General features: G+C 39.2%; 1 protein-coding gene across 1 annotated transcript in view; it reads left to right on the top strand.

Moving 5' to 3' along the window:
* THSD7B (thrombospondin type 1 domain containing 7B) overlaps positions 1 to 27,553 on the top strand; it is an 899,070-nt gene that overhangs the window by 439,295 nt on the left and 432,222 nt on the right. The window contains exons 10-11 of the mRNA XM_052635756.1: positions 22,614 to 22,743; positions 27,195 to 27,298. Of these exons, the coding sequence (XP_052491716.1) occupies positions 22,614 to 22,743; positions 27,195 to 27,298 (234 nt within the window). The remainder of the gene's footprint in view (positions 1 to 22,613; positions 22,744 to 27,194; positions 27,299 to 27,553) is intronic.

The following is a 27,553-nucleotide window of genomic DNA, read 5'->3' as shown; positions in this document are numbered from 1 at the left end:
ACTGTGTTCCAGGCACTGTGCTAGGTACTGTGTGCATGTGTACCTAGAGTGGTGAGTGAAACACAGACAGCCCTATCTTGTGGGTAGTGCTGAGTAGTGGAGGAATATAGAAGCATTGAACACATAGTTGCCTAAGATGAATGTGAAGTTACAAAATACAATAGGTGCTCTGCAGAAATGCAGGGACCTATGAGAAACGCTAGTAAGGAAAATCAGAATTTCCTCTGTCTAGATTATCTTTCTCCTCATCTCTATTCATTGCCCATCTTACTAGATGTACAGCCCTGCTTGCTCTGTAGAACTTGACCTGATCATCCTGCTGGAAATAATCACTCCTGAGTCTCATAACACTGTCTGAGTGGCTTGCATTCTCACTATTGGTAAATGTGTTTTGTGTCCCTGTGAAGGAACATGAAGTCCGTGAAGGCTCAACTCTTTTCAGTTTCTATTCCTAAAGTGCCTGGTAATAAACTTAACAGAATAGAATTCAGTATATCTGTGATAAGTAAATGGATACCAGTTAGAACTTACTTGCTCCAGCAAACCTAACAGACCACTAAAAGGAATGATCATCTGTCTTTGCAATTAAATTTCTTTTATACCACACGATGATGCTGGCAATGGAAGATGTGGGAATTTGGAAATCAGATGTCGTCGGTTTCCTGGCAAATGGGGTTAAAATGGAAACACATCCCATCTCTTTTATTCATTCATTCACTTGCTCACTCATTCAGTCACTCATTTTTTTGTCTAGTAAGTCTGGGGTTTTAGCTATTAATATTTCAGTGAGTTTATATGAGTATCTTAAGGGAAGCAAGGGCTATTGGATTTCTAATTCCTAAAAGTATTTTCCTACTAGAACTCCACAGTTTAGCCAAAGTCACCAACTGAGGCAAAATATCTAAGGAAATGCAATAAAGTCAGAGTCTTTTTAATATACAACTGAAGGGTATGATGTTGAATTGCAAAAGTATGATCATTGCAGTCTTTCAATTGATTCAGAGATAAAACTTAGAATAGTTAGAATGTAATTAGGTTTCTGAAGGTTTGGACAATATAATTCTAGCTCACAATTACCTGGGATGCATGTTAAAACCCTAACAAATTCCGATTTTGAAGTCAAGATAGAGAGTTCCAAATCTTCATATTTAAACAAACTGCCTAAATCGTTTTAAAACACATTAATGTTTGAGACCCACTGACCTGGAGAAACATTTAATTTAACTATGAGTCAATGGATTCTTTGAAAACATGGTGTAACTCACCTCTACTATATTGTTCTAATCCAGTCTGTTTTGGTTTTCAAGGAAAAGAGGTCTTTCTATAAAGCTTTCAGAGCTACAATAAGTAAAAAGAGGCTTGTTGGGAAATTAGAACAGGAAATCTCACAGATGTCCAAGTGTACATGTAAGAATTAGAAATGCAAACAGGAGCTGAGGGTTTTTGCTCCAACTCTCAGAGCCAGTGTGATTCTCCCAGCTCTGCTTCTCTGTGTAAACCTTCTGTTCTACCCGTTCTAACAGGTGTCATTTGAATCTCTACTCATTCAAGTAGGAGATATAAAGTCCCCAAATGATTGTCTGCTCCTTACTCTACAAAATGTTTTAAGTCAAGAACCCAGCATGATAGAAGCTTCCTTCCCTTCAGGTTCTTTATTCAATTTATTACCAAGCAAGAGACTCTGTTGGCCTAGTTTTTGTCAGTTTGGTACTTCTATCACACAGGGTCCCATGGATTCATCATTCCCCTCAAGTCAGGAGCCTTCTAGAAGGGGAAGGCAGCAAGAACTGATAGGGACAGTGACTGTTCACTGCTGAGACCAACCTCTCCAGGATACCCATGCTTAGCCCTGTGGGAGAGAATTCAGAACCTAACTTCTTCCCTTAGGTTGCTGTCCACCCCTCTTGGTGCTGAACTATAGGCAGAGGAGTGGCTGAACCTGCCAGCCTGCTTCAACTCCAAAGTCATCCTTTTTTCACGTCAGAGTTTCACTTTGGGAAGAGAGCTGTTGTAAATTAAGTGGAAATACAGAGAAGGAAAATGAAACTGCAGGGAATATAAATGCCGTAGAATGACAGCTTCATGTAGAACAGAAACTGGAAAGAGAGAAGGCATTCACCCTGAACGTGATCTGGGCCAGAAATTTTACTTCAAACAAAAATATGGAGTCTCCATGTACTTGAATTCATATCAAAATGGTTATGCTATTATTCCTATCATAGTCTATAATAAACAGTCTTGTCTTGGTTGTCTTTTTCAGAAAAGCTAGCATACCATACAAAATCAAATCAGTAAAAATCAAACAAAAGAATTGAATGTAGATTTGATGCCTGAAGTTCTGTCTTTTACACCTGGAATCCACTGTTGTACCTTCTAGTTTGCATTTAAAAGTTGGTTTCAAACACTATTAATCTCCTTCATTTAATAGTCAAGCTACACTACCATAAATAAATCCTGTGGTTCACGTGGATATTCATAATGATTTATTGTTAGCCTTGGTGGCAAAAATTTGTGTTTCTTTGAGGGTGAATGCTTTTTCTTTTCAATATATTTTTACTTCTGGCTGGTTTCTTTCTTGCATCTCTAGAATTCTCTGCAGACAATACAATGCAACAATACAATATAATCCTTATTTGCCTATATAGGTGAATGAGTTGCCTTTCAGAAACCAAGGTACCCATTCTAATTAGTAGTTTATTTTTAGACTCTCAGTGTACTTTCTACAAAGAAATAGAATAAATTGCTTTTGCTTTAGCTTGGATATTACTTTCAGTTTATTAAATAGTTTTCTACAGTTGAAAAGGATAAACTAATTATTTTTCACTTCCTTGGCTTTGGTCCAATGTAAACGTGACCTTCAATGAGAGTGTGGTTTCAGGTGATCTTTGACTCATTGGATTAGCTAATATGATGGTAGGTTTTTGAATGATTTAATTTGTATTACTAAAACAAAGCCTAAAGTTGAGTTAAATATTGGGGTTTTAATATATCAGTTTGAAGCTACAGGTTTTATAAGGACATCAAATAATTTATGTATGTTAGCAAATCAGGAAGATATAAAACCCATACTCAAAATGAAGCAGGTGGCTAATGGTTTGGACAACCAACTTTAAAGTGTTCAGTAGAAAAAGTGTCACTGAATATCCTGCTAATCTCTTGAGGTTCATTCACAATTAAGTTACTACATAGAGATGGTTCAGATACAGTAGCTACTGAATGACATGGTTTCATTGATAAGGAAGAATACATCCTAAAATAAATATGGTAGGAATGATAGATCCTCTGCCATTTGAAACCTAAGTTTAATTTTGTTTGCTCTGATATCTAAAATATGTATTATCATGCATATTATCATAACTTTATTTGGAGACCTTATGGGTGATAGCCAGGGTCCAAATGAAGCCTGCGTGGGTGTGATGACAAGTTCTGTGGGAGGTATGACCTAACTTGAATCAACAATACCTCCCACACTGCTGAAAAACCACAGCACTTTTTCAACTGATATTTGATTACATTCCATTTCACACTTAATTATATCCTGTCTTGAGCTTCTTTCTAATTTGTTTATGTGTAGTGTGAGAAGCTCAAAGACCTTGGGAATCTATCACACAGCAGACTCCTGATGCTGCCTTTTCTCAGTCGTGTGTTCTGAAATTTAGATAACCTCTCTGAGAATCTGTTTGCTCATCTTTAGCAAAAATATAATGTGTAGCATTGCAAGGCAGCTTGGTTCCTAGGGTTCTCTTACCCTCTGTGAAGAGGCTGCCTCAGTAATAGTTGCTCAGTTGATAATCCTTACCTTGTCCTCCCACTCATGATTTATCTCCCCTGGCTAAGCTGTAGGATCTGTGAGTACTCAAGTACAAGCCATAAAAATTATCTATTTTATAAACAGGAGATACTTAAGGGAATGTGTGTGCATGCACACATATGTTTAAAGAGGAAATGAGAAAGAGAAGGAGAGAGAGAACACACCTTTTTCTAGAAGGACAATAATAGGAATTTAGTAAATATTGTATTACATGGCATGGAATATGAAATAACATTGCACATGACCAAGAAACTCACACAAGGTCTTAGACTTTGAGGAAGTCCATCCTTCTCACCCAACTCTCTCTCACTCTGATTCAGTAACAATTGAGTTCATTAAAGCAGAGGGAGGTCAGAATATCAGCTGATTCTCAACCCTAGAATTAATTAAACAGACTTAACTACCTGGCCTGGTCACAGCCCCTGTTGAGCCCCTAAAAACTTGAATGAGTGTGGCTGAGAACATATCAGAATATATGCCTTCTCTGAGCATATGTATTATGAGGAAAGAGATGGTGAGAGAAAGAGGGGCCACATATATCCACTTGCTTCTCCCAAAGGTGTGATTTAGGTGCCATTCGTCATTCCCAGAGAAGGCACCTCTCCTTGGGAGGTGATGAGAGTTCAGGGATGATGAAGGCTGTAGAAGTGGAGCTCCCTTCATATGGACAAAATCATCAGGAGGGCTCCACCCTCGCTCTCTCTTGCTAAGCAACTTTGTGAGCTCAGGCAATCACTTCCACCATTTCTTTCAGTTCCCTGCACTGTGCTGGCCTCATTTCTGACCAAGCTTGTTCAGAATTTCATTTGCTGTTTCTTCTCCCTATTGTGTTCTTCTTCCAGCCTTTTGCATGGGCGCCTTTTGCTCAATGTTTTGTTTTCAGTTCAAATGCCATACTTCAGAGTCTTTGTCTGACAATCATAGAAATCATCTTCTTTCACTTCTCTTTCTTGTTCATCACCCTGTGTTAATTTCCTCACTGCACTGCCCTGTGAGGGCAACTAGACCAACTAGGCCCTAAGTACTATGGTCTCCCAACTAGACCATAAGTTCTATGTCTTGTTCACTGTTTAGACAGACAAGAGTGTCAGCCACAAAGTGGGAAAGTGCCTAAATGGCTATTGAATAAATGATAATATCATTAGTTCAGTGAAAGTTTGCATAAGGCCTACATACCAGGTTTTGTGCCTACTGCCAGTAACATTAAGATGAATAAGATGAGGTTACTTTAATCAGGGGGCATTTTATGAGGGCATTCAAGTGTGTAAGCATATTCTTTAACTAAGGGGAGTGAGCACAGTATATTCATCAAACAAGAGGAAAATGTCTTCCCTTAGCAAAGTGGTTAGAGGAGACAAGATTCGGCAAATTGGGAGTTTCCAAGTAAACATGGGGTACAATTATCTCAAAGATAGGGATATGTGTAAAGAGGCTTGGCAATGTGAAAACCTGTTTTAATTAAATGACTTACAGGCAGCTTGCAATGCTTGGGTTGTGTAATGCATATGCGGGAGTGATAAGAAATACGGTTAGAGAGACAGGCAGGAGCCAACTCATGAAGAGATTTGTGCTATTCTAAGAAGTCTAGACATTACCCAGAATTCTAGTAGACAATTTAAATTTGAAACATGGGTGTGATAAAATCACTCAGTGTTTTAGGAGGAAAAGAAAAGTATAGAAAATAATGAGGTTAGACAGCATTGGAAACCAATGGGAAAAGTATGAGTCTATTCAATTATCTGGCTAAGAAATAAGGAGACTTTTCTCGAATGAAAAAATAAAATATGTAGGTAAGCATATAAATTTCCATATCTCAACATTGTTTAATAGCATGTCTTTGTGACCCAGAGTTCCCCACCCATCCTGTGGAGTTCACATAACTGGAAGATTATGCAAATCCTCTTTCCAGCTCAAGAGATGTCAGTGGTAAGAGAGAAACACAGTAAGCAACTCCAGGATGGAGCAGATCCTTTCTGGTCGTCCCTCTGAGTATATACTTCCAAGCAGTAAGATAAGCCCAAAGACAAAGAAGCCTTCACTATTTCATACCATCATCTATTATTATCAGGACCAGTGCATAATTTGCAGGATCCAGTGCAAGATGAAAATGTGGGTGCCTTGTTCTAAAATTACTAACACTTTTAAGGTGTGGGAGAGCATTAACCTAAGAGCCCCAGGAGCCCCACTGAGCCTGTGCAAACTCACATGGATCATAGGCCCACTGTGCTGCCCTGGTCCTCACTGGCTTCCTGTAGGGGTCAGGTTCCTCACTGACTTTAAGTTTTGATTCCTGGGAACATTTGTCATGTCCTGTAACTATGACATTAACCCAGGTTCCTAGATTACCGTTGCATTGGATAACAATTCTTCCTGTGCTCAGCTAAGAAGGTTAAAATATCCCTGCTGGGTTTCAAATCTACTCTGTCACTTTCCTGGCACCTTGGACAAAGGACAAAAATCTCTGTACCTCCATTCTCTAACCTGCAAAATGAGGATGATGAGAGGAACTGTGTTTTAGGATTATAATGAGGACTAAGTGATTCATACTTGGCAAGTGAATGAAACATGGTAAGTGGTTGGATCATTTTTCTTATTGTTTTGGAGATTGTATTCTGGAGAGTGAAGCTTACTTGGTTCCCTGTAATGCAACAATTACCATTCAGGGTGAGGTTGGTCATTCAGTGGGCAGAAATGCTTAATTTCAGTGAGGTTGAATTTACCAATCATGTACTTTATAACCGATTTCATTGTTGTGTTTTAGGATATGTATTTGAAAGACATAAAGCTTTTACTCTGTCTTTATCTTTGGAAAATTTTATGTATATCTGTAATAATTCATTTTATGTGTCATATTAAATCAATTTCTAGGGGAATTCATTAGTGGTCCAGTGGTTAAGACTCTGCACTTCCACTTCAGAGGGCATGGGTTGTGTACATAGTCAGGGAACTAAGATCCCACATGGTGTGCAGTGTGGCCAAAAGATAAAATTTAAAAGAAGAATCCAATTTCTGTTTCTATATGGAGTCACTGACCTTTTGTTTCTTCCCTTTGCTCCCCAGTATAGCCAGTGATCTAGCCATTTTTCTCTCCTTTGCTCTTTTACTCTGGGCCTTTGCAAAATTATTCCCTCTGCCTAGATTTCTCTTCCCTTAGATACTATACAGAGGAGTGCCTCAACCTCCTTCATGTTCCAGCTCAAATATTCCTTTCTTATTGAGGCTTTTAAGCTTAAAATTATCCACAACACACACACACACACTTTCCTTAGCACTTCCTTCTACATCATCTTTTGTTGTGTGTTTTGTTTTCTGGGGGGCAGCATTTAATTGCCATATGAAACACTAAATATTTGACATTTATTTTTTGTCTTTCTATCCATTAAAATGTAAAGTCTGTGAGTAGGGGGATAATATTTTTTCTTGTGTTGTATTCTCAAATTCTAGAACAGTATTTCCTCCTTAGGAGATTTCAATAGTCCCTTTTCAGAATAATCCAGAACAATTTATAAACAGTTATATCTTATTATTCTTCTATATAGAATAGTAAAAATTCTAGCTTCACACATATATTAATAGAAGGCATCTGATTAGGAAATCTCTGGCTGACTTCTTTTTTTTTCCCCTTGATTCCTTCTGGAAACAAGGCCGAAACAGACAAGCATGTCTACTCTTTCTGTTTGTCAGCATAGGTGATTTCCTGGTTCACACATGAAGGGATTCAGGCTGTGTGTGTGTGTGTGTGTGTGTGTGTGTGTGTGTGTGTGTGCATGCGCGCATGCATGTTTGTGTGTGCATGTGTGGAGTGGGGAGTGCTCTGGCTATAGGATTTCTCTCTTGTTATCTGATTTAACACGTCCATTAAAAAACAAGCTCTTAGAACTAACAATGGAGATATTTTCCAAAAATTAGTGCACCAAAATTTTTCCTGAATGTCTTATTTTTTTAGCAATGCATTTTTAAAATATTTAAAAATTATTTCAATGAGAAGTGCAAAGGAAACAAAAATGAGGAGACTCCTGTAGGACATATCAACCAATTGTAAACCAGTGGACAACTGGGACCCAAATTGTAGCCCAAAGACAGTTGGGTATTTGCAGGTATTTGGGGAGTCTTGATAGCAATATTTCTATGTATAATAGTGTTCCTATGTTTATTGGGGATAAATTATAGTAATATTTCTATATATGATAGTATTCCTATGGTTGTGTTTTAAAAAAGAGCTCTTATCCTTTATGAATCTATTCTGAAATATTTATAAATGAAACCATATGATGTCTTTGAAAGAATTTGAGTGTGAGTAAATGGGTAAGGGTATAGATGAAACAAGCTTGATTATATTATTATCAAAGCTGATGGATGAAAATATTGGGTTTATTTGATATGTTTGAACATTTCCAAAATTTACAAAGATAAACTTTTAAACTGAATTAAAAATCCACCAGTGATATATATTTTTCCTATGCCAGCAGAGTTTCTCCATACATGTTCTCTGCCTTGTAGGTAGAAACTAATATTTCCAACTTTGCTTTTAAGAAAACAAATATTTGGTTGATGTTCATATATTCATGCAGTCGTTACTGTCACTTCATCATCTTTTTATTCATTCAGCAATCATTCTTCAGCTGTGAACCAGGTTTTACAAACTACAATAAAACCTGGAGAGGCTTCCTATTTGGAGACAGAATGAGACAGTAGGGTGCTATGGGGATTTTATAGAGATGTGGAAGCATTGGGAGAGAGTGCCTTGGCTGAGGGTAGGATGGAAAGACTTCTTGAAAGAAAGACTTTGTTCACTGTCAAAGGAAGTTTAGTGGTTATCTAGATAAAGAGGAAGAGGAGATGCACTTGCCCCATTCTCAACACTAACTTGTCTACCAATGAACAATTTTATATACTTCAGTTCAGTTGTTCAGTCATATCTGACTCTTTGCAACCCCATGGGCTGCAGCACACTAGGCTTCCTTGTCCATAATTATCTCCCAAAGTTTTCTCAAACTCAAGTCCATTGAGTTAGATGCCATCTAATCATCTCATCCTCTGTCACCCTCTTCTCCTCCTGCCCTCAGTCTTTCCCAGCATCATTCAGTTCAGTTCAGTTCAGTCGCTCAGTCGTGTCCGACTCTTTGTGACCCCATGAATCACAGTACCCCAGGCCTCCCTGTCCATCACCAACTCCCGGAGTTCACTCAGATTCACGTCCATCGAGTCAGTGATGCCATCCAGCCATCTCCTCCTCTGTCGTCCCCTTCTCCTCCTGCCCCCAATCCCTCCCAAATGCCAAATGCTGAGCTACTGTACATCCCTTTCCCTGAGTCTTCTTGTTAAAAATCCCAAACAAGGTATTCTAGTTATTAGAATAGAATACCTTATTTCCCTTTGATATACCAGGATATAAATAATTTTTCCAAGTTCATAAACCAGGAATTATAGATTCGCTGAAGTCATGTTATCCCACCAGTACTAAGCCAAAAAAGGAGTTTCAAAACTTAGTGACTTTATGTTGACATTGCAAAATAATAAAGATAGTACTACAGTGGATAGCACATACCTAGATGGGGAAACAGTGGAAACAGTGTCAGACTTTAGTTTTTGGGGCTCCAAAATCACTGCAGATGGTAATTGCAGCCATGAAATTAAAAGATGCTTACTCCTTGGAAGAAAAGTTATGACCAACCTAGATAGCATATTCAAAAGCAGAGACATTACTTTGCCGAATAAGGTCCATCTAGTCAAGGCTATGGTTTTTCCAGTAGTCATGTATGGATGTGAGAGTTGGACTGTGAAGAAGGCTGAGCGCTGAAGAATTGATGCTTTTGAACTGTGGTGTTGGAGAAGACTCTTAAGAGTCCCTTGGACTGCAAGGAGATCCAACCAGTCCATTCTAAAGGAGATCAGCCCTGGGATTTCTTTGGAAGAAATGATGCTAAAGCTGAAACTCCAGTACTTTGGCCGCCTCATGTGAAGAGTTGACTCATTGGAAAAGACTCTGATGCTGGGAGGGACTGGGGGCAGGAGAAGAAGGGGATGACGGAAGATGAGATGGCTGGATGGCATCACGGACTCGATGGACGCGAGTCTGAGTGAACTCCGGGAGTTGGTGATGGACAGGGAGGCCTGGCGTGCTGTGATTCATGGGGTCGCAAAGAGTCAGACACGACTGAGTGACTGAACTGAACTGAACTGAATGTATAAAAGGGATAATTAAGAGACTTTGTCTACATTGTTCTAAAATTTATAGTTGAAAATGAAAAACTTTATTTTGACCATTTGCTTTCATAGTTATTTTCCTTTAACGTATCCTACCACTATTCCCAAACCAACTTTTAATGTCACAACTGATATTAATGTATGATTGATGCCCTGCATGTTATGTTGATTCCCTGTATTTTGCATGTAGATACATCCTGGAAGGGACTTTGCAAAATGTTGCAGAAACCAGGATTCATGTGGTTGAGCCATCATGCTTGATGATGTGTTTAAAGATGTCAGACTCCATCCTGCAAACGGCCAAATGCTACAGTTTTCTCTCTTGTAAAACGATTGGGGGATCTGAAGTTCTGAAGTTTCTAGCTAAAGTTTCTATCCCCAAAGGTTCTGAAGTCTCTGTCCTTACTATGCTATGTATGACACGAGCTTGACCTGGAAATGCTTCAGTCCTCTGGCTGTCCACATAAGACTGGTCATAGATATCATCGTTTCATGCCCATGAAAGCATAAAACATTGATGGGCTACGGCAACACACATTATTTAAAAGGATTCTTCTAATGTATAGTTGTGGGTCCATGCCTAATAATGATAACAGCTTCTTGAGCCTGTGTCTTAGCTGACATTGTTATGCCCAAGTCGCAAAATCTCCCAATGACCACCAGGGAGCCAATGTCCAATGCAAAAGCAAGAGAGTCTTTATTACCAAGCTTGAGCTGGGGCTCCCACCGTTACCGATGCAGCGGCTATAGGGAGGAGCCCTGAGTTTTGGGTTACATTGCTTATATAGGGTATATTCATGTGAAAAGGGGATTTTCAGGCTGGAGGACGTCTGCTTGGTTACCCTCTTTCAAAGGGTTGTTTGTTGATTTCTGATTGGTTCTTATTACCTAGGCAAACCACAAATTCCTGAACTGAAGGTCAGGAGATTTTGGTCCGAGGTCTGATTGGCTCGTGGGTGGTGGGGTAAGGTCAGGAGATTTCCAAAGTCTCTTTCCTGGCACTTTACAAAATGGAGTTCTCCTGTTAGACAAGATGGAGTAGCTTAGGCTCTTCAACATCTGTGTTCCCCCAAAACCTGCCTGTATACAGTGCAATATGGCATTGCAGTATAGTTCAGTCTTAGTGTTGATAGAGTGCAACACATTAGGGAGCACTGTGGCAGGCAACCTCTAGACACTTGATACAAAAAAGACACAAAAAAGCTCTTAATAACCCAGATAACCATGATGGTGTTGTCACCCGCATAAAGCCAGACATCGTGGAGTGTGAAGTCAAGTGGGCCTTAGGAAGCATTCAGTTCAGTTCAGTCACTCAGTCGTGTCCGATTCTTTGTGACACCATGAACTGCAGCATTCCAGGCCTCCCTGTCCACCACCAACTCCCGGAGATCACTCAGACTCACGTCTATAGAGTCAGTGATGCCATCCAGCCATCTCATCCTCTGTTGTCCCCTTCTCCTCCCGCCCCCAATCCCTCCCAGCATCAGAGTCTTTTCCAATGAGTCAACTCTTCGCATGAGGTGGCCAAAGTACTGGAGTTTCAGCTTTAGCATCATTCCTTCCAAAGAAATCCCAGGGCTGATCTCCTGCAGAATGGACTGGTTGGATCTTCTTGCAGTCCAAGGGACTCTCAAGAGTCTTCTCCAACACCACAGTTCAAAAGCATCAAGACTTCGGCACTCTGCCTTCTTCACAGTCCAACTCTCACATCCATACATGACCAGAGGAAAAACCATAGCCTTGACTAGACGGACCTTAGTCGGCAAAGTAATGTCTCTGCTTTTGAATATACTATCTAGGTTGCTCATAACTTTTCTTCCAAGGAGTAAGCGTCTTTTAATTTCATGGCTACAGTCACCATCTGCAGTGATTTTGGAGTCCCAAAAAATAAAGTCTGACACTGTTTCCACTGTTTCCCCATCTATTTCCCATGAAGTGATGGGACCAGATGCCATGATCTTTGTTTTCTGAATGTTGAGCTTTAAGCCAACTTTTTCACTCTCCTCTTTCACTTTCATCAAGAGGCTTTTTAGTTCCTCTTCACTTTCTGCCATAAGGGTGGTGTCATCTGCATATCTGAGGTTATTGATATTTCTCCCGGCAATCTTGATTCCAGCTTGTGTTTCTTCCAGCCCAGCGTTTCTCATGATGTACTCTGCATATAAGTTAAATAAGCAGGGTGACAATATACAGCCTTTACGTACTCCTTTTCAGTGCCAGTCTGGGCTTCCTGTGTTGTTTAGCAACTTCCCACTATCTATTTTACGCTCAGTGTTCATTTGGAAGTACTTGGAGTTGTAAGCTGGAAGGGAATTCAAGGGGAAGAGGCTGCTCTCGATGTATTTGCTCTATATATGGAACACCAAGGTGAATAGGGAGGAAGAGATGAAAGCTTCCTACTCATAGCTGTTCTAGGACATTGCATTTGTTACTACTTAAATATTCTAATTCCCCTTGAGCAAAGAGAGAACATACCAGATTGATGGCCTTTGGAAAATAAATGCAATGTTTAACTGTCTTTTCTGAATGCTTATAGAACTATGGAGAACTTCTACGTTATCATCTCTCAATCATGTTTCACTTCTGCTTTACTGGGGAAATTTAATACTACATGTATGTACACTTCAGTATAACACATAGCACTTAGGTATGTATCCTCCATGTACGGTGTGGTGTGGTGTTAGTCACTCCGTTGTGTCCAACTCTTTGTGACCTCATGGACTGTAGCCTGTCAGGCTCCTCTGTCCATGGAATTCTCCAGACAAGAACACTGGAGTGGGTTGCCATTCCCTTTTCCAGGGTATCTTCCCAGCCCAGGGATTGAACCCGGGTCTCCTGCATTGCAAGCAGATTCATTACTACTAGTGCCAAACATGTTGGTAGCTCCATGTATAGCAGATACATGAAAAAATATTTATTAATAATGACATCACTGTATGTGGTAAGTACTTCCCTCTGAGAACTCAGGGTCACAGTATGTATTTCTCCAAATTTAAGTGAGAAAAAGGTGGGCTTGTGAATCCTGGTTTGGTACTTTTTCTGAAAAGGAAATCAGCTTCAAATCTCAAAAAATGTTGTGAATAAGGTTGAAAGGGGTATTCTCTTGTATATTGTGAATCAGTCAACAGAATCTACATTTTAGGGGATTTGATGTTGATGAACCTGGGCTGCCTAATGTCGTATTACAACCTCTGTCTATAGAATTGATTTAGAAACAGACTTCTTAATAACTATTTGGAATTTTTGCCAAGTGAAACTTTTTCCTCTGATGCTCTACTTTGATTCAGTGCTGGTTCCCTTTAGGTACATAGCATCTATTTGTTTTTGTTTTTTGTTTTTTAATTTTTATTTTTACTTTATTTTACTTTACAACACTGTATTGGTTTTGCCATACATTGACATGAATCCACCATGGGTGTACATGAGTTCCCAAACATGAACCCCCCTCCCACCTCCCTCCCCATAACATCTCTCTGGGTCATCACCGTGCACCAGCCCCAAGCATGCTGTATCCTGCATCGGACATAGACTGGCGATTCGATTCTTACATGATAGTATACCTGTTACAATGCCATTCTCCCAAATCATCCCACCCTCTCCCTCTCCCTCTGAGTCCAAAAGTCCGTTATACCCATCTGTGTCTTTTTTGCTGTCTTGCATACAGGGTCGTCGTTGCCATCTTTCTGAATTCCATATATATGCGTTAGTATACTGTATTGGTGTTTTTCTTTCTGGCTTACTTCACTCTGTATGATCAGCTCCAGTTTCATCCATCTCGTCAGAACTGATTCAAATGGATTCTTTTTAATGGCTGAGTAATACTCCATTGTGTATATGTACCACAGCTTTCTTACCCATTCATCTGCTGATGGACATCTAGGTTGTTTCCATGTCCTGGCTACATAGCATCTATTTGTGATGTTTCTATTACAATGACACATATCAAGTAGGTCTAGTTGATTATTTTGAAGTAAGCCCTATATTCTTCTTTCCTTTTAATTTTTAATTCTATGATTTATAAGGAAGTGTGCTTTAGGCCCAAAACAGTTTTCTTCAACTGCATGAACTGCTATCTCAAGCAGAATTCTGTGGCATAAGATAACAAGATCAAATGATCAGACTGAATAGATGATTTTAAGAACAAGGCAGTCTACCTTTTCCACACATTTGAAATGCAACCCTTTGGTGCAGTGAGAAACAAAATGTGCTTGTTTTCTTGCATTCACATGGAGATGATGGTCTTTTTCTGAGTTATCATTTAATTTTTTATACAGAGGTCTTTCTGAAAGTGAGTAGATGAGCTATTAATATTTAAGCCAAGATAATAGGCATTAACGAGGACTGTCCTGAGTAAACAGGATTGTTTGATCCCCCTGCCCATTCCTCTCCAGTGATATCAGAAGGTGGTTGGAGCTCACTGCCTTGAAGTTGGAGTTTAATTTACCAGAAACATGGAATGATTTCAAGCCACTCATGGTCCACCTTTAGATGCTCAGAACATGAATGAGACCCACCATTGTACAGAAGACTGTTTTGCCACATTTTTATTTTAATTAGAAAGAGCCTCAACTATTGAAGGTTTTCTCCTCCTCCTTTCTTAAACACTTTCTTCTCACTTTCTCTCATGAACTTTTATGACTCTGGAGAAGATTCCCTCTACCAGCAGTGTTGACATGCTTTACGTGTGTATCTCATTTAATCCTCAAAGCAGTTGTATGAAATAGGAGCTTATAGTCACCCTGTTTTACAGCCAAGGAAACTGAGGCTCAGAGTGGTTAAAGGAATTGTCTGAAATCTAACATGCACTGGAGTCATAACTCCACCCCAGGAAGTATTTAATATATGGATGTTCACAAGCCCATAGCACTAGTGGGAAAGAATCTTTCTGCCAGTGCATGAGACACAAGAGGCACAGGTTCATTTCCTGGGTCAGGAAGATCCCTGGAGGAAGAAATGGCAACCTCGTTCAATATTCTTGCCCGGGAAAATCCCATGGACAGAAGAACCTGGCAAGCTACAGTCCATGAGTTGGACACAACTGAGCACACACACACACTGGCTTGTTTATATGATACAAATCTTAAAATATCACTGGTACCATCCTTTGGCTTCAGGAGCCACTGGTTAGGGAGGAATAATCAACAGACTTTTGGCTTTGTTTTTAATGGTGAACTGGGTGTGTAAGTGGGAAGGAAGAAGAAGGGCACTAGGGGACAACTGAGAGTTACAAGTCTATAAGGCTAGGAGGATATTGGTGCCTAGAACTAGAGTGGGTTGCTGAAATCCATTAAACCTATTAGTAACTGAAACAATAGAGAAATCAGGGAAAGCCAGAGAGGTCATTTGTTATGAATGTACCATCAAAATTCTACAGATTGGTATTGGAAAAACTTCCATGATTTGCTGATATCCATCTATCCTGCATCCCCTTTGCACATGCTCTTTTTGTTTATTTTTTAAATTTTTAAACCATTTATCATTTATTTATTATTATTATTATTATCACTTTACTTTACAATATTGTATTGGTTTTGCCATACATCGACGTGAATCCACCAGGTGTGTACATGTGTCCCCCATCCTGAACCCCCCTGCCACCTCCCTCCCCGTAGCATCCCTCTATTTGTTTATTTTTTAAAATTGAGGTATATTTGTTTTACAGTGTTATGTTAGCTTCTGCTGTACAATGAAGTGAGTCAGCTACGTGTATGTATATATGCCCTCCCTCTTGGACCTCCCTCTCAACCCCCAACCTCATGCATCTAGGTCATCACAGAGCGCTGAGCTGAGCTCCCTGTGCATCACAGCAGCTTCCCGCTAGCTGTCCATTTACACATGGCAGTGTAATACATGCACATCCTCTTTCCTTTGGGAGCATTTGCAAACCTGCCTCCCTGTCAGCCAGTGCTGATGCTCACCATGCTCTACTTGCTCCCTGCTCTCACATTTCAAATCAATTGGAAATATAGAGGTTAAAGTCTTTATTTCAAATCATTGATTGAATAACCTTGCTATCAGGGCTCAACACTCTTGACTCTTCGGGTCAGTGTAATGTGCCGCAGCTTACCTGGCTGTGAGTCATCCAGAGGTACTCTTTTTCTCCACTTTGGCTAGCATCTGTCTAGGAAAGACTTCACTGAGAATCTCTAAATATCCCTCAGTGTTTGTAGTCCACTCATATATTTTCCTTATGAAACACGGCTGTTGATCTTTAAGTTGCCATCTTTTCTAAATGCTATGTCTTTTGACTATAATTAATAACTTGTTTAATTATGTTCGATGACCTATTAATGATAAAGTATGTGTAAATTAAAGCTGAATGTAGAATAGTTGTTTATTAGCCATAATCATGCTTGAGCAATTGTTTATGTTTGCAGACAGGCACTTTCATTTATTGTTATTTTTCATAGGCCTAATGAGGTTGAAAGCATCACTCACAAAGCCCTACAAACATTGCTTTTAATGATACTTGAAGCTTTCTGCCAACTGGGTACTGTTGAAGAATTGATTAGGAAAGAAGTGTCCCTTGGGAATGACAGAGACCCCCGTGACATGAACTCCTGCTTGGAATGCCCCTTTCTCTTCATCTTATTCTAAAGTCTCTTTTATGGAAAAATCATGGGCTTTGATATCTACCTAGCTATTCTTTTCATCCTAGATAGGAAATTATTTTGTGGAAAAATATTTTGTAGAAATTATTGACCCCTTCTGACCTCCATTTTCATATCTGTCAAATGGGTATCATAACAATAGTGATAATAACAAAACAATAGTAATAATACCAACCTCATAAAGTGTTGTAGTAAAAGAATGAGATAGCATATGCAAAATGCCAAGAAATGGATCTGATATAGATTAAAGTGAATTCTTACAAATTCACTTAGAAATCTAACGTATTCTAGGTACAATATGTAACATGAAAGTTTTCCACCTGCAAAGCCATTATCTTTGCCTCTCAATATTACTTCTCAGAAATCATTTTCTTATGTTTTCAAAGGCAACAGAAACTGACATCACTTCTTGAGAGCTTTTACTTGGCCTTTTGCTCATCCTCTCTTGTCTGGCTTCAAGCCATGATATTGGGTGCTGTCAGGAGCATCCACTTCTATTGTTGCTAATCACCTCCCATGCTTCTGGAAGTATTGTCCTACTTTGATACAAAACTGCTAGCCTCATGCTGCCTTCAAAATTCATGCATGAGAAGAGGATTGGCTGCTTTATCTCAAGTGTAGACCGCCTGCTCTTGAGCTTCCCATGACATCAGCTAAATCATGTCCATTCTGCAAAACCAATTCTGTTATCATAATCTGAAGCACTGTACATCGTAGGGAAGGGGAAAATCCTTTAAACCTGAATGCTAAATTTTATTAGTCCAGTGTTCAAGAAACACATGTTCACTTACAATGAGAAAGTCTTAATGTAGATTCTGGGGGTTTTTCCCTTTATTGAGAGGCTCTCTTATTTCTTCCTCTCTCTTCATAGACATTAAATAATTCTTAATTTCTGTGGTACCAATCAATTTTTTCTCTGGAAAAATGTGACCTCAGTTCTAAAAGTTTATTTTGCCCATAGAGTGCATCCTTCTCAACCTTCACCTCAAGATCTATAGAGCATGATAATCAATGTGACTGTTTTTCTAAAACTTTGAATTATTTGACCTGGAATTACACCATAAGGTAGAATATATCAAGTGTGAGCTGGCACTCTGTGTGTGTAGCGTGTGTGGGTGTGTGTGCGGGGGTGTGTGTGTATGTATGTCCTGTGAAAGGAGAGGCATTGATCCATGTTCTCTCTCAATATGGGGTAAAGTCAACTCCTTAATTGTTCCTATTGTCTTCAGTGTTTATTTCTGGACTCTTAAGATAACACTTGGACAAAGCAAATGGACACATACGCACAACCCCACACATCCTAAGGGTAAACAATAATTACCAGTGTAAGTACAATGTAATTGGAATTAACTTGGGTGGAGGGAGGAGAGAGACTTTTTCCTAAAGGCACAATTATTTACCTAGATTGTCCCCACCCCGATAAAGATAGCTTGCATATTATTATGTAGAACTGTTTTAATTATACTTCTTTCCCTCCTTCTTAGCCTTCTTTTTCTGTACTCTTCGCTGGGCCTTAGCCACATTAAAAATAGGTTAATTATACCATTCTTCTCAGTCAAATAATAGCAACTGTCCTTTGACTTGATAAGCATGTCCTGGTAGGAAATAGGTGGCCCACTCAAATAGGGAAAATTTAATGAAGAGACAGTTTATAATACAAAGGAGATGACAGCGTTAACTAATAGTCCCTGGCTAGGGACAATTGGGAGCCTGAAACTTGATACCTGTAGGAGCTATTAGAAGAACTCGAAGAAAGTAGTTACAGGTGAGAAATGGCAACCCACACCAGTACTCTTGCCTGGAGAATTCCATGGACTGAGGAGCCTGGTGGGCTACCGTCCATGGAGTCGCAAAGAGTTGGACACGACTGAGCGACTTCACTTTACTTTACTTTTTACCACTCCATTAGAACTGTGGCTCTGGGGAGCAAGGGAACGAACTTTGAGGTGATTTAGACAATGAGGTCTGGTGGAGTAAGTACCCTAATCTTTCTTCTCTCTCTGTCTCCTCTTCCTCTGTCAACTTTTTTCTTTCCACTGTGTGCCCCAAACCACCTTTGACCAAAGCTGACCAGAAGCCAATGGACAAGGTGGCCACTAATACATACCTTCTGTGGTTGGATCTCTAAGTACGAAGAAGGGCCAAAAAAGGCAGCAGATGGAAAACACCTCATGGTGGGGGTAGTGGTTTAGTCGCTCAGTCGTGTCTAACTCTTGTGACCCCATGGACTATAGCCTGCCAGGCTCCTCTGTCCATGGAATTCTCTAGGCAAGAATACTAGAGTATGTTGCCATGTCCTTCTCCAGGGGATCTTCCTGACCCAGGGATTGAACCCAGGTCTCCTGCAGGCAGATACTTTACTGATTGAGCTACAAGGGAAGTCCCCAAAGACCTCATGCATCTTCTTAACTTTTAGTCTCCCCTTCTCATGATCTCATTAAAGAGGTAGAAATGGATTTTAAAATTCTCAATTCTTTGTCAAAAACAAAGAGAGTTCCATCAGTGGCTGAGAGATCTAAACTTAATTATGGAAGATTCAGTGGACAAAGACTGAGGAGCACAGAAGCAGACCTGCAGCACAGGAAGACAGGACTTAATACAGCAGAAAGTGGATGGCAATAAAAAAGGAAGCTCATCTGCCCAGAAAGACTCTTTAGAAACATAGTGGCTGATCTGATGGAGGATGGGAGTAAGAAGTGGGGCAGAAAAAAATGCAGGTTATACAAAATTTTTAAATAATGAGGAGAGGCATAAAAATAGTGATACAATTATAAAAAAAATTGAACAGTAGTAGAAAAATAAATATTCATCAATTACAGAAAAAAGTCAATAGATGATGTCTAAAGTTAATAAAACAACAAGTGATGACATGTACATGTTATTTATAGATTTGGAGGTAACCACAGCAACAGTTAGAACTGGACATAGAACAACAGACTGGTTCCAAATAGGAAATGGAGTACGTCAAGGCTATATATTGTCACCCTGCTTATTTAACTTACATGCAGAGTACATCATGAGAAACGCTGGACTGGAAGAAACACAAGCTGGAATGAAGATTGCCAGGAGAAATATCAATAACCTCAGATATGCAGATGACACCACCCTTATGGCAGAAAGTGAAGAGGAGCTAAAAAGCCTCTTGATGAAAGTGAAAGAGGAGAGTGAAAACGTTGGCTTAAAGCTCAACATTCAGAAAACGAAGATCATGGCATCCAGTCCCATCACTTCATGAGAAATAGATGGGGAAACAGTAGAAACAGTGTCAGACTTTATTTTTGGGGGCTCCAAAATCACTGCAGATGGTGACTGTAGCCATGAAATTAAAAGACGCTTACTCCTTGGAAGAAAAGTTATGACCAACCTAGATAGTATATTCAAAAGCAGAGACATTACTTTGCCGACTAAGGTCCGTCTAGTCAAGGCTATGGTTTTTCCTCTGGTCATGTATGGATGTGAGAGTTGGAATGTGAAGAATGCTGAGCACCGAAGAATTGATGCGTTTGAACTGTGGTGTTGGAGAAGACTCTTGAGAGTCCCTTGGACTGCAAGGAGATCCAACCAGTCCATTCTGAAGGAGATCAACCCTGGGATTTCTTTGGAAGGAATGATGCTAAAGCTGAAACTCCAGTACTTTGGCCACCTCATGCGAAGAGTTGACTCATTGGAAAAGACTCTGATGCTGGGAGGGACTGGGGGCAGGAGGAGAAGGGGACGACAGAGGATGAGATGGCTGGATGGCATCACCGACTCGATGGATGTGAGTCTGAGTGAACTCCGGGAGATGGTGATGGACAGGGATGCCTGGCGTGCTGCGATTCACGGGGTCGCAAAGAGTTGGACACGACTGAGCGACTGAACTGAACTGAACTGAACAGAAGAACTAAATACAGATAGAGTTCATAATGTTCTGGAAGGAGGAAGACAGGGAATGGCGTGTAGGTCTGTTGCTACTCACTATAGTAAGTCTTTTGCATTAATTATTTTTTAGAAACCATGTGAATATATAATTTTAGTAAAAGCTCCTTTGTTTTCCTTTTTTTTTTAATTTTGGCTCCATTTAGTTTGCCGGCTATAGAAATTTCCTTCTTTGTATGATTAGGTCCATTAGCTGTCTTAAACCTAAAAAATTAATTTGGTTTTCTCCTAGGCATCTCCTCTCCATTCTTTATAACCTTTTCTGTGTTCTTCCTCCAGCCACCAGAAGCTCCTGCACACAAGCCCCACACACATACATCTTCCTCCTGAATGCAGATGTGTTCTCTTTCTCTGTAAAGTCCATGCACTCTTACAACTTTTTGTGTCTTTTCTCAAACTGTTTCTTTGGCCTGAAATGGCTTCAGACTTTACATTTTTTTCTTTTTTTTTTTTTTAATTGAAATACAGCTGTGTTCATTTCCTCTGCAAAGTGATTCAGATAGATATATATATACATATATACTTTTTAAAAATATATTTTTCCCATTATGGTTAATCACAGTATATTGAGTATAGTTCTCTGTGCTATATAAGAGGACCTTCTTGTTTATCCATGCTATATACATCTGCTAATCCCAAATTCCAATTTTTCTCCCCCGCCACCCTGCCTTGACAACCACAAATCTGTTTTCTATGTCTGTGAGTCTGTCTGTTTCACAGAGGTTCCTTTGTGTCATATTTTAGATTGCACATATAAGCAATATCATCTGGTATTTTTGTTTTGCTTTCTGAAAAATAAATTGTTTTTCTACTTATCCCTCAAATGCCAGAATAAAATCTGCCTTCTCTAGGAACTCTCTGATTTCCCCACATGATTATGCTTTCTTTTGTACTCTGCTAATACTGTACTGGAGAAGGCAATGGCACCCCACTCCAGTACTCTTGCCTGGAAAATCCCATGGACGGAGGAGCCTGGGAGGCTGCAGTCCATGGGGTCACTAAGAGTCGGACACGACTGAGCCACTTCACTTTCACTTTTCATTTTCATGTGTTGGAGAAGGAAATGGCAACCCAGTCCAGTGTTCTTGCCTGGAGAATCCCAGGGACAGGGGAGCCTGGTGGGCTGCCGTCTCTGGGGTCACACAGAGTCGGACACGACTGAAGCAACTTAGCAGCAGCAATACTGTACCAGTGTCTGACGCATCTCACTCTGCAAAGCCTTGTAACTAGGTGTATATCTGTCTGCCCCTTCTTCTTTCCATTTCATTGTAAATTCAAGAATTTGTAACTGTGTATCGAGCACAATATCTTACACATGGTAATTGAAATAGTTGCTAAGCACTGTCATTGATTTTGGAAGTAGTTGTTGATTAGAAGGCATCTAAAGATTATGAAATGAATGCCCCACACATTAAAGTGAGCATCAACTGTCTTTTTATCCAGGTGCCTATTACTACTTCTGTGGGTCAGCAAAATAACCAGGAAGATAATGTTTTATTCTGCTGTAATTTTACTGCTTCTTCTCTAAATTCCAATTATGCACATATTACCTCAGGTTGTGAGGAATAAGAAATCTAATAAACTAATTCCCATTAATAAATATGTTAGTAATGTATTAATTTTAATAAGTGTTTGCATCGTAAAAAGTAGCCTAAAGAAGGAAGTACCCCACCTGAGGGAGAGAATTGCTAATAGTAAAACGTTAACCCCCTGAGCTGTTGCTTTGAGGTCAAAGAGTGTTTCAGGGGCCTTTCAGATTATGCTGAAATATATGCAAAATATAATATAGATTCTGATTAATTAAAATATATTATCAGTGGGAAACAATCTTCCCGTATTAGAACATACAGATTTGAAATCACAGTTAGTAAGTGATGTGTCTTTCTCATAGAAGTAAGGTTGAGTATCAATCTCTGGTCTTTTCTTATTATTCTCATTTCCCAGGTAGTCTTTCCATAGGTTCTTATTTTTCTTTTTTTTTTCTGTATTAAATTGCTCTCTATTCCTGGACTTTTCTTTGCCTCCACATAAAAGGCCACTATTATTTTATTTTTTCTTTACTTCAGGAAACGCTACAATAAAACAGTCTCGATATAGGATTATCATCCAAGAAGCAGCCAACGGAGGCCAGGAATGCCCAGATACCTTATTTGAAGAGCGGGAGTGTGAAGATGTGTCATTGTGCTCCACATATCGGTAATTAATTGCTTTCAAAATAATCATTAGACCTTAGTATAAGCCATGTCCTATTTGCTTTTATATAGTATATGGTTATTATATGAAGCACTTGTAGTGAGAAATACAAAGAGGTGGTATTTTTTCATCTTTAAATATCTCACCATTTTCCCCTTTTCTGGAGTATATTTTGAGAGAGTAAAGAGTATGAAAGTCTAATTTAAAACGAAAAAGGTAGCAGCCACGTTTTGATTGCAGTTGAGCTGCTTGACTTCAGCCACCCAGGTAATCAGTTTTCAGGATTAGGATTCAAAGATATGCAGGTTGAGGTCCTTACTAGACACACACACACGCACAACTTACCTCATTCTATTTTTCTCATCCTAAAGCCTTTAATTAAGAACTAAGAACAAATGTATACTGCCTTAACAGTTGTTTATTTTAATTCAAAAATGGTTTTGGTTCTCAATTTTTGTCATGTACACATTTTAAGAAATCTTAGGAAAAAAATTTAACCTATGGGTAATTTTTTGTCTTTAGAAAAAGAAAATGAGTAACATTTAAACTATATATTTTACCTATATTTGCCCCTCTGGGAAGTAAGTGACTATTATTTATAAAAACAGTACCTGAGGTTTGTGTATTTAGTCATAAACTTTCATTCTTTTAACATCAGATTGAAGCACTGCTTTAAAGTATTAATACTTCTGGATTAAATTCAATCACTGTTGGGTTTTACTCATTTGTGGAAACAAGCCCCAGGTCTTAATAATCATGTTGTTATCAGCACTCTTAAAAATGCCTTTATTCGAAATGTTTAGGGTTTTCTCTGATTGAGAAACTGTATCTTAAATCTATGTGATTCAAGAGCTATTTTTTTCTAGGGACTTCCTGGTGGTCCAATGGCTAAGAGTCCAAGCTCCCAATGTAAGGGGCCCAGGTTCGACCTCTGGTCAGGGAACTAGATCACACATGCCACACCTATGAGTTCACATGCCTCAACTAACATTTCACATGCTGGAATAAGACCTGGTGCGACCAAATAAATAAATAAGAATAAATATGTTTTTTAAATGAGCTAATTTATTCCAGAAGTTTTGTTGTGTGTTTTTTTTCTTTTTTTTTTTAAAGAAGGCCTCCCATTAGCTAGAAAGAAGCCCCGATCAGGATCAATTTCATCATCTTTTCCTCCTTTTGTTTCTATCTAACAACCAGTTTGGGAAAGACATGAATCAGCACTGGAACAAGCCCCGTCTGCCAGTATTTCTTCAGCAACCGCCAGGCCATTGTGGGAACACTGTCAATATCCATCCTATTGTGCCAGGTTTAAATATTGAAACTTTTAGCTCAGTGAAAGAGCTGTCAGAGAAAGCAGTCAATTGAAAAAAAAATAAAAAGCCAAATCAAATAATGTTAGACATTTTCTGAACCCGGTGCTACTATAATCAGAGAAAATCTTGGAAACTGTTAGTGGTCTCTCTTCCTACTGTCCGCTTTCGTTGCCCTCTTGTGGTACTTCAGTGGAGCCCCTCATTCTTGAACTAGAAATTAGCTCTACTCTGCCTGGATTGCCTGATTGTGTCATGTCTCCTGATGCTGATAAGTGTGTCCAACTTATCAACATGAGTCTTTTAGTCAAACACCCTTGAATTTTGAGCATACAGTTCCTCCTTAGGTTTTGCCTTCCCTTCATTGGTTGGAGAGGCAAGTTAATGTAGACCTTTATCATTTTCTTCTGATTCCTCTTTTTTCACTCCATTAAGGTGAGACATTCACAATTTAAAACAGAATCACAATGTCTATAGAACTTTTCCTATTAATTTGAGCATTTCCCACCGTGTTAATTTTAAAGTAGTGTTGGGGAGAGGAAATTTTCCCCTCGATGCTTCATGAGTTCTTTAGCTCTCTTAATAATAAAATTGACATGAGATAAATATCATGAGAGAGGTTACTGTTAAAATGCAACAAATCTTAATTCATATGCATGGACATCCCATAGAAACTGAACCTAAGAAGTGGCCAAAGCAGGTGGCTTTTATACTTTTTAGACAAAGAAACAATAAATTAGTAAAGAATGGATGGGATGAATAAATGTCGGCTTTGGGTGCTCAATCCGTGAAAAATCTAAACAGAGTCTGAGCTTGGGGGAGTAAATTTTAAAAAGTAACAAGGTTTATACAGCCTGAATTCCCTAGTGGTAAGGGTTTCCTTCTACCTTCAGATGTGGGCGGGAAGGGCACTGCTCACAGGAGAGAATTATTTCCTGCTTTCAAGGGGAACTAGAAGGAAGGAGGCAGAAGGAAGGAAGCAGAAGGAAGGTCAGAGTGTCCCTCTTGTGTTGGCCATTTCTTAAGTAACTTTTGTTCAAGACAGGCAGTATTCAATTGAGTCACATTTGAGATGGCTGACAATGTAAGCAAGAGGGAAGACAGTGTGGGTGATATACCCCTAAATAGAATTGGCAGTGGGATGTCTCCAAGAGTCCGTGGCTGAGCGTCTAAGGATTTAGGACTGACCGCTGGCCTGCCCTTTCATGTGCAATCTCAGGCATGTCACGAAACCTCTCTGAGCCCAGGCTTATCCTTTTAAAACTGTGAGTCTAATAAGAGTTATTGACATTTCTCCCTTCTATTTAGCACACTAAGCTAAATTAAATTCCTTGGCCTCACTTTAGTAAGTATTTTGTGAACTTGAGGGAGCTGAGTGAATGACATATCCCAGTTGAAAAGCTAGACTAAACTCCCTTACCGTTTCTGTCTGTGTTTTAGAATTATACTTAATGAGTCTTTGCATCGACAAAGCAAATTTCTAAGTACTTAAAAAGTAATAGGTGATTTTTTTAAAAATGGGACAGGTTTTTCTGTTGTTTCCTGGTTTCTCTCCAGCTCTTCAGTTGTTCTCAATATGGAGGCCACTTGAATGAGGTCACTTATATGTATTTTTTCTTTACTTTTACATTTTAATGTACTTGGCTTTATTCTGCAAGACAGTCTGTATCTATCTCTTAACTCCCTCACTGCCTCACCTCCAGTAAGTGAGACTCACTTAGTCTAGACAGAGGAGAGGGTGGTGATTGCTGAGATAAATTATGTTAATTAATTAATATGTGGGTTATACTAAGTGATCTTCACATGCTATATTAATCTATGTTCACATAACTAAAAGGGTTCCTTAAGGTGATTTTTCCTGAACAAAGGAAGTCTACTCCATGTTCTGTTATTCCTCATTGTTCCTCTTGCTGAGATTTCTTTATTATTGTGATAAAAATCATATAACATAGAAGTTACATTGTAACCTTTTTTTTCTAAATTAGCTTCTTTTAATGGAAGTATAGTTGATTTACAATGTTGTACCAATCCATAATGGAAAAGGATGTTAAAAAAAGAATGCATATATGTGTAAACCTGGATCACCTTGCTGTACAGCAGAGATTGCCATCTTAACCATTTTTAAGTGTATAATTCTGTAGCTTTAATTGTATGCACATTGAAGTACAACAGTTCTCTAGATGTTTCTCATCCTGCCAAACTGGTCAGAAATATTTTTGCCTTATGGTTCTGTTTCATTTTTTTTTTAATTAGCACCTCCTATCAGAAGTATTGGCTTATGTCAAAAAGTACAAAAATGTACTCAGTGAAAGAGTGAAATCTGTGGCTACATTTAGGGTTTGGGTTTTCTGGAACATTCCAAAGACACAGGTTTAAGGGCTCAAGTCACAGTCTGCCCTGAAGGTCATAAAAGTAGAGTTCTGTTCACCTTAAACACACACACACACACACACACACACACACACACACACACACACGCCGGCAAGCCAGAAGGATTCCGTACATACTCTTTCCTCTGTGGAGAAGAAATATGGGTCATTCCTCAGAGATAGTTCCATTTCTCTTCCCTGAGAGAAACTGTCACATAAGATAAGTCCCTATGGCCTCCTGCCTTGTCTTTACTCTATAACTTATTGAGATGTTTGAGCTACCCTAAAGTCCTAGGAAACACCTTGTAAAATTTTTGAAGCGGAAGATCAAGTATGAAGGCTTGTACCTAAAATTTTCAGATGTTCACACCTTGATTCTCTAATGCTCAGATGGGGCATAGGAATTTTCTTTCTTTGATTTTTTGTATTGTTTTTCTTTAAACAATTTTAAGTTCATACAGAGCTAAACCTTCTAGATTTGATCTGTGCCTCTAATGTTTCTTTATGGCCACTTTGCTATATCCACTAAGGCTTATGTGCAAAATGTCCATATTTTTAAAAAATGGAATTACTGCTTTAACTATGGATCTGGGGCAGAGAGACTGATGCCATCCCTAGTGTGTGCCAGGGCTCCCTTTTATAACATCGGTTTCAAATCCATTTTTATTGAATTTTTTACCTTTATGCTTTGGGTTTCAAATTCATCTGTTTCCAGTATTTGTTTTGTATGTTTGCCGTGGTGAAATTTCTAGTCTGCTGTTCTTTGTCATCACAGATGGAGGCCACAGAAATGGAGCCCCTGTGTCCTCGTGCCAGAGTCTGTCAGGCAGGGAGTAATGGGCACCAGTGAAACCTGCGGAAAGGGGGTGCAAACAAGAGGTAAGGGGATTTCAAAACAGTTTTTCTAATCAAATGTAATTCAAAGTTATGTTCCTTTTATAAATTGGTATCTCTTTTCATATTTAGATAAGCTGTGATCTTGCTGGATTGGATTGTTTATGAGTGTTTGAGTTTAAGGTTGGCATTAGCTAATGCTGATATTAGACCACCTTTTAACCATAACTAGCTAGTGCACCTAGGGACTCATGCAATGTAAGAAAGTATATGTTCTCAGTCATTAGCATACCCTAGTGC

This window comes from Budorcas taxicolor, chromosome 2 (genome assembly GCF_023091745.1).
Source record: "Budorcas taxicolor isolate Tak-1 chromosome 2, Takin1.1, whole genome shotgun sequence".
Classification (NCBI taxonomy): domain Eukaryota; kingdom Metazoa; phylum Chordata; class Mammalia; order Artiodactyla; family Bovidae; genus Budorcas; species Budorcas taxicolor.
Note: the sequence above shows the minus strand (reverse complement) of the source record. Positions and strands in the feature narration are given on the sequence as shown.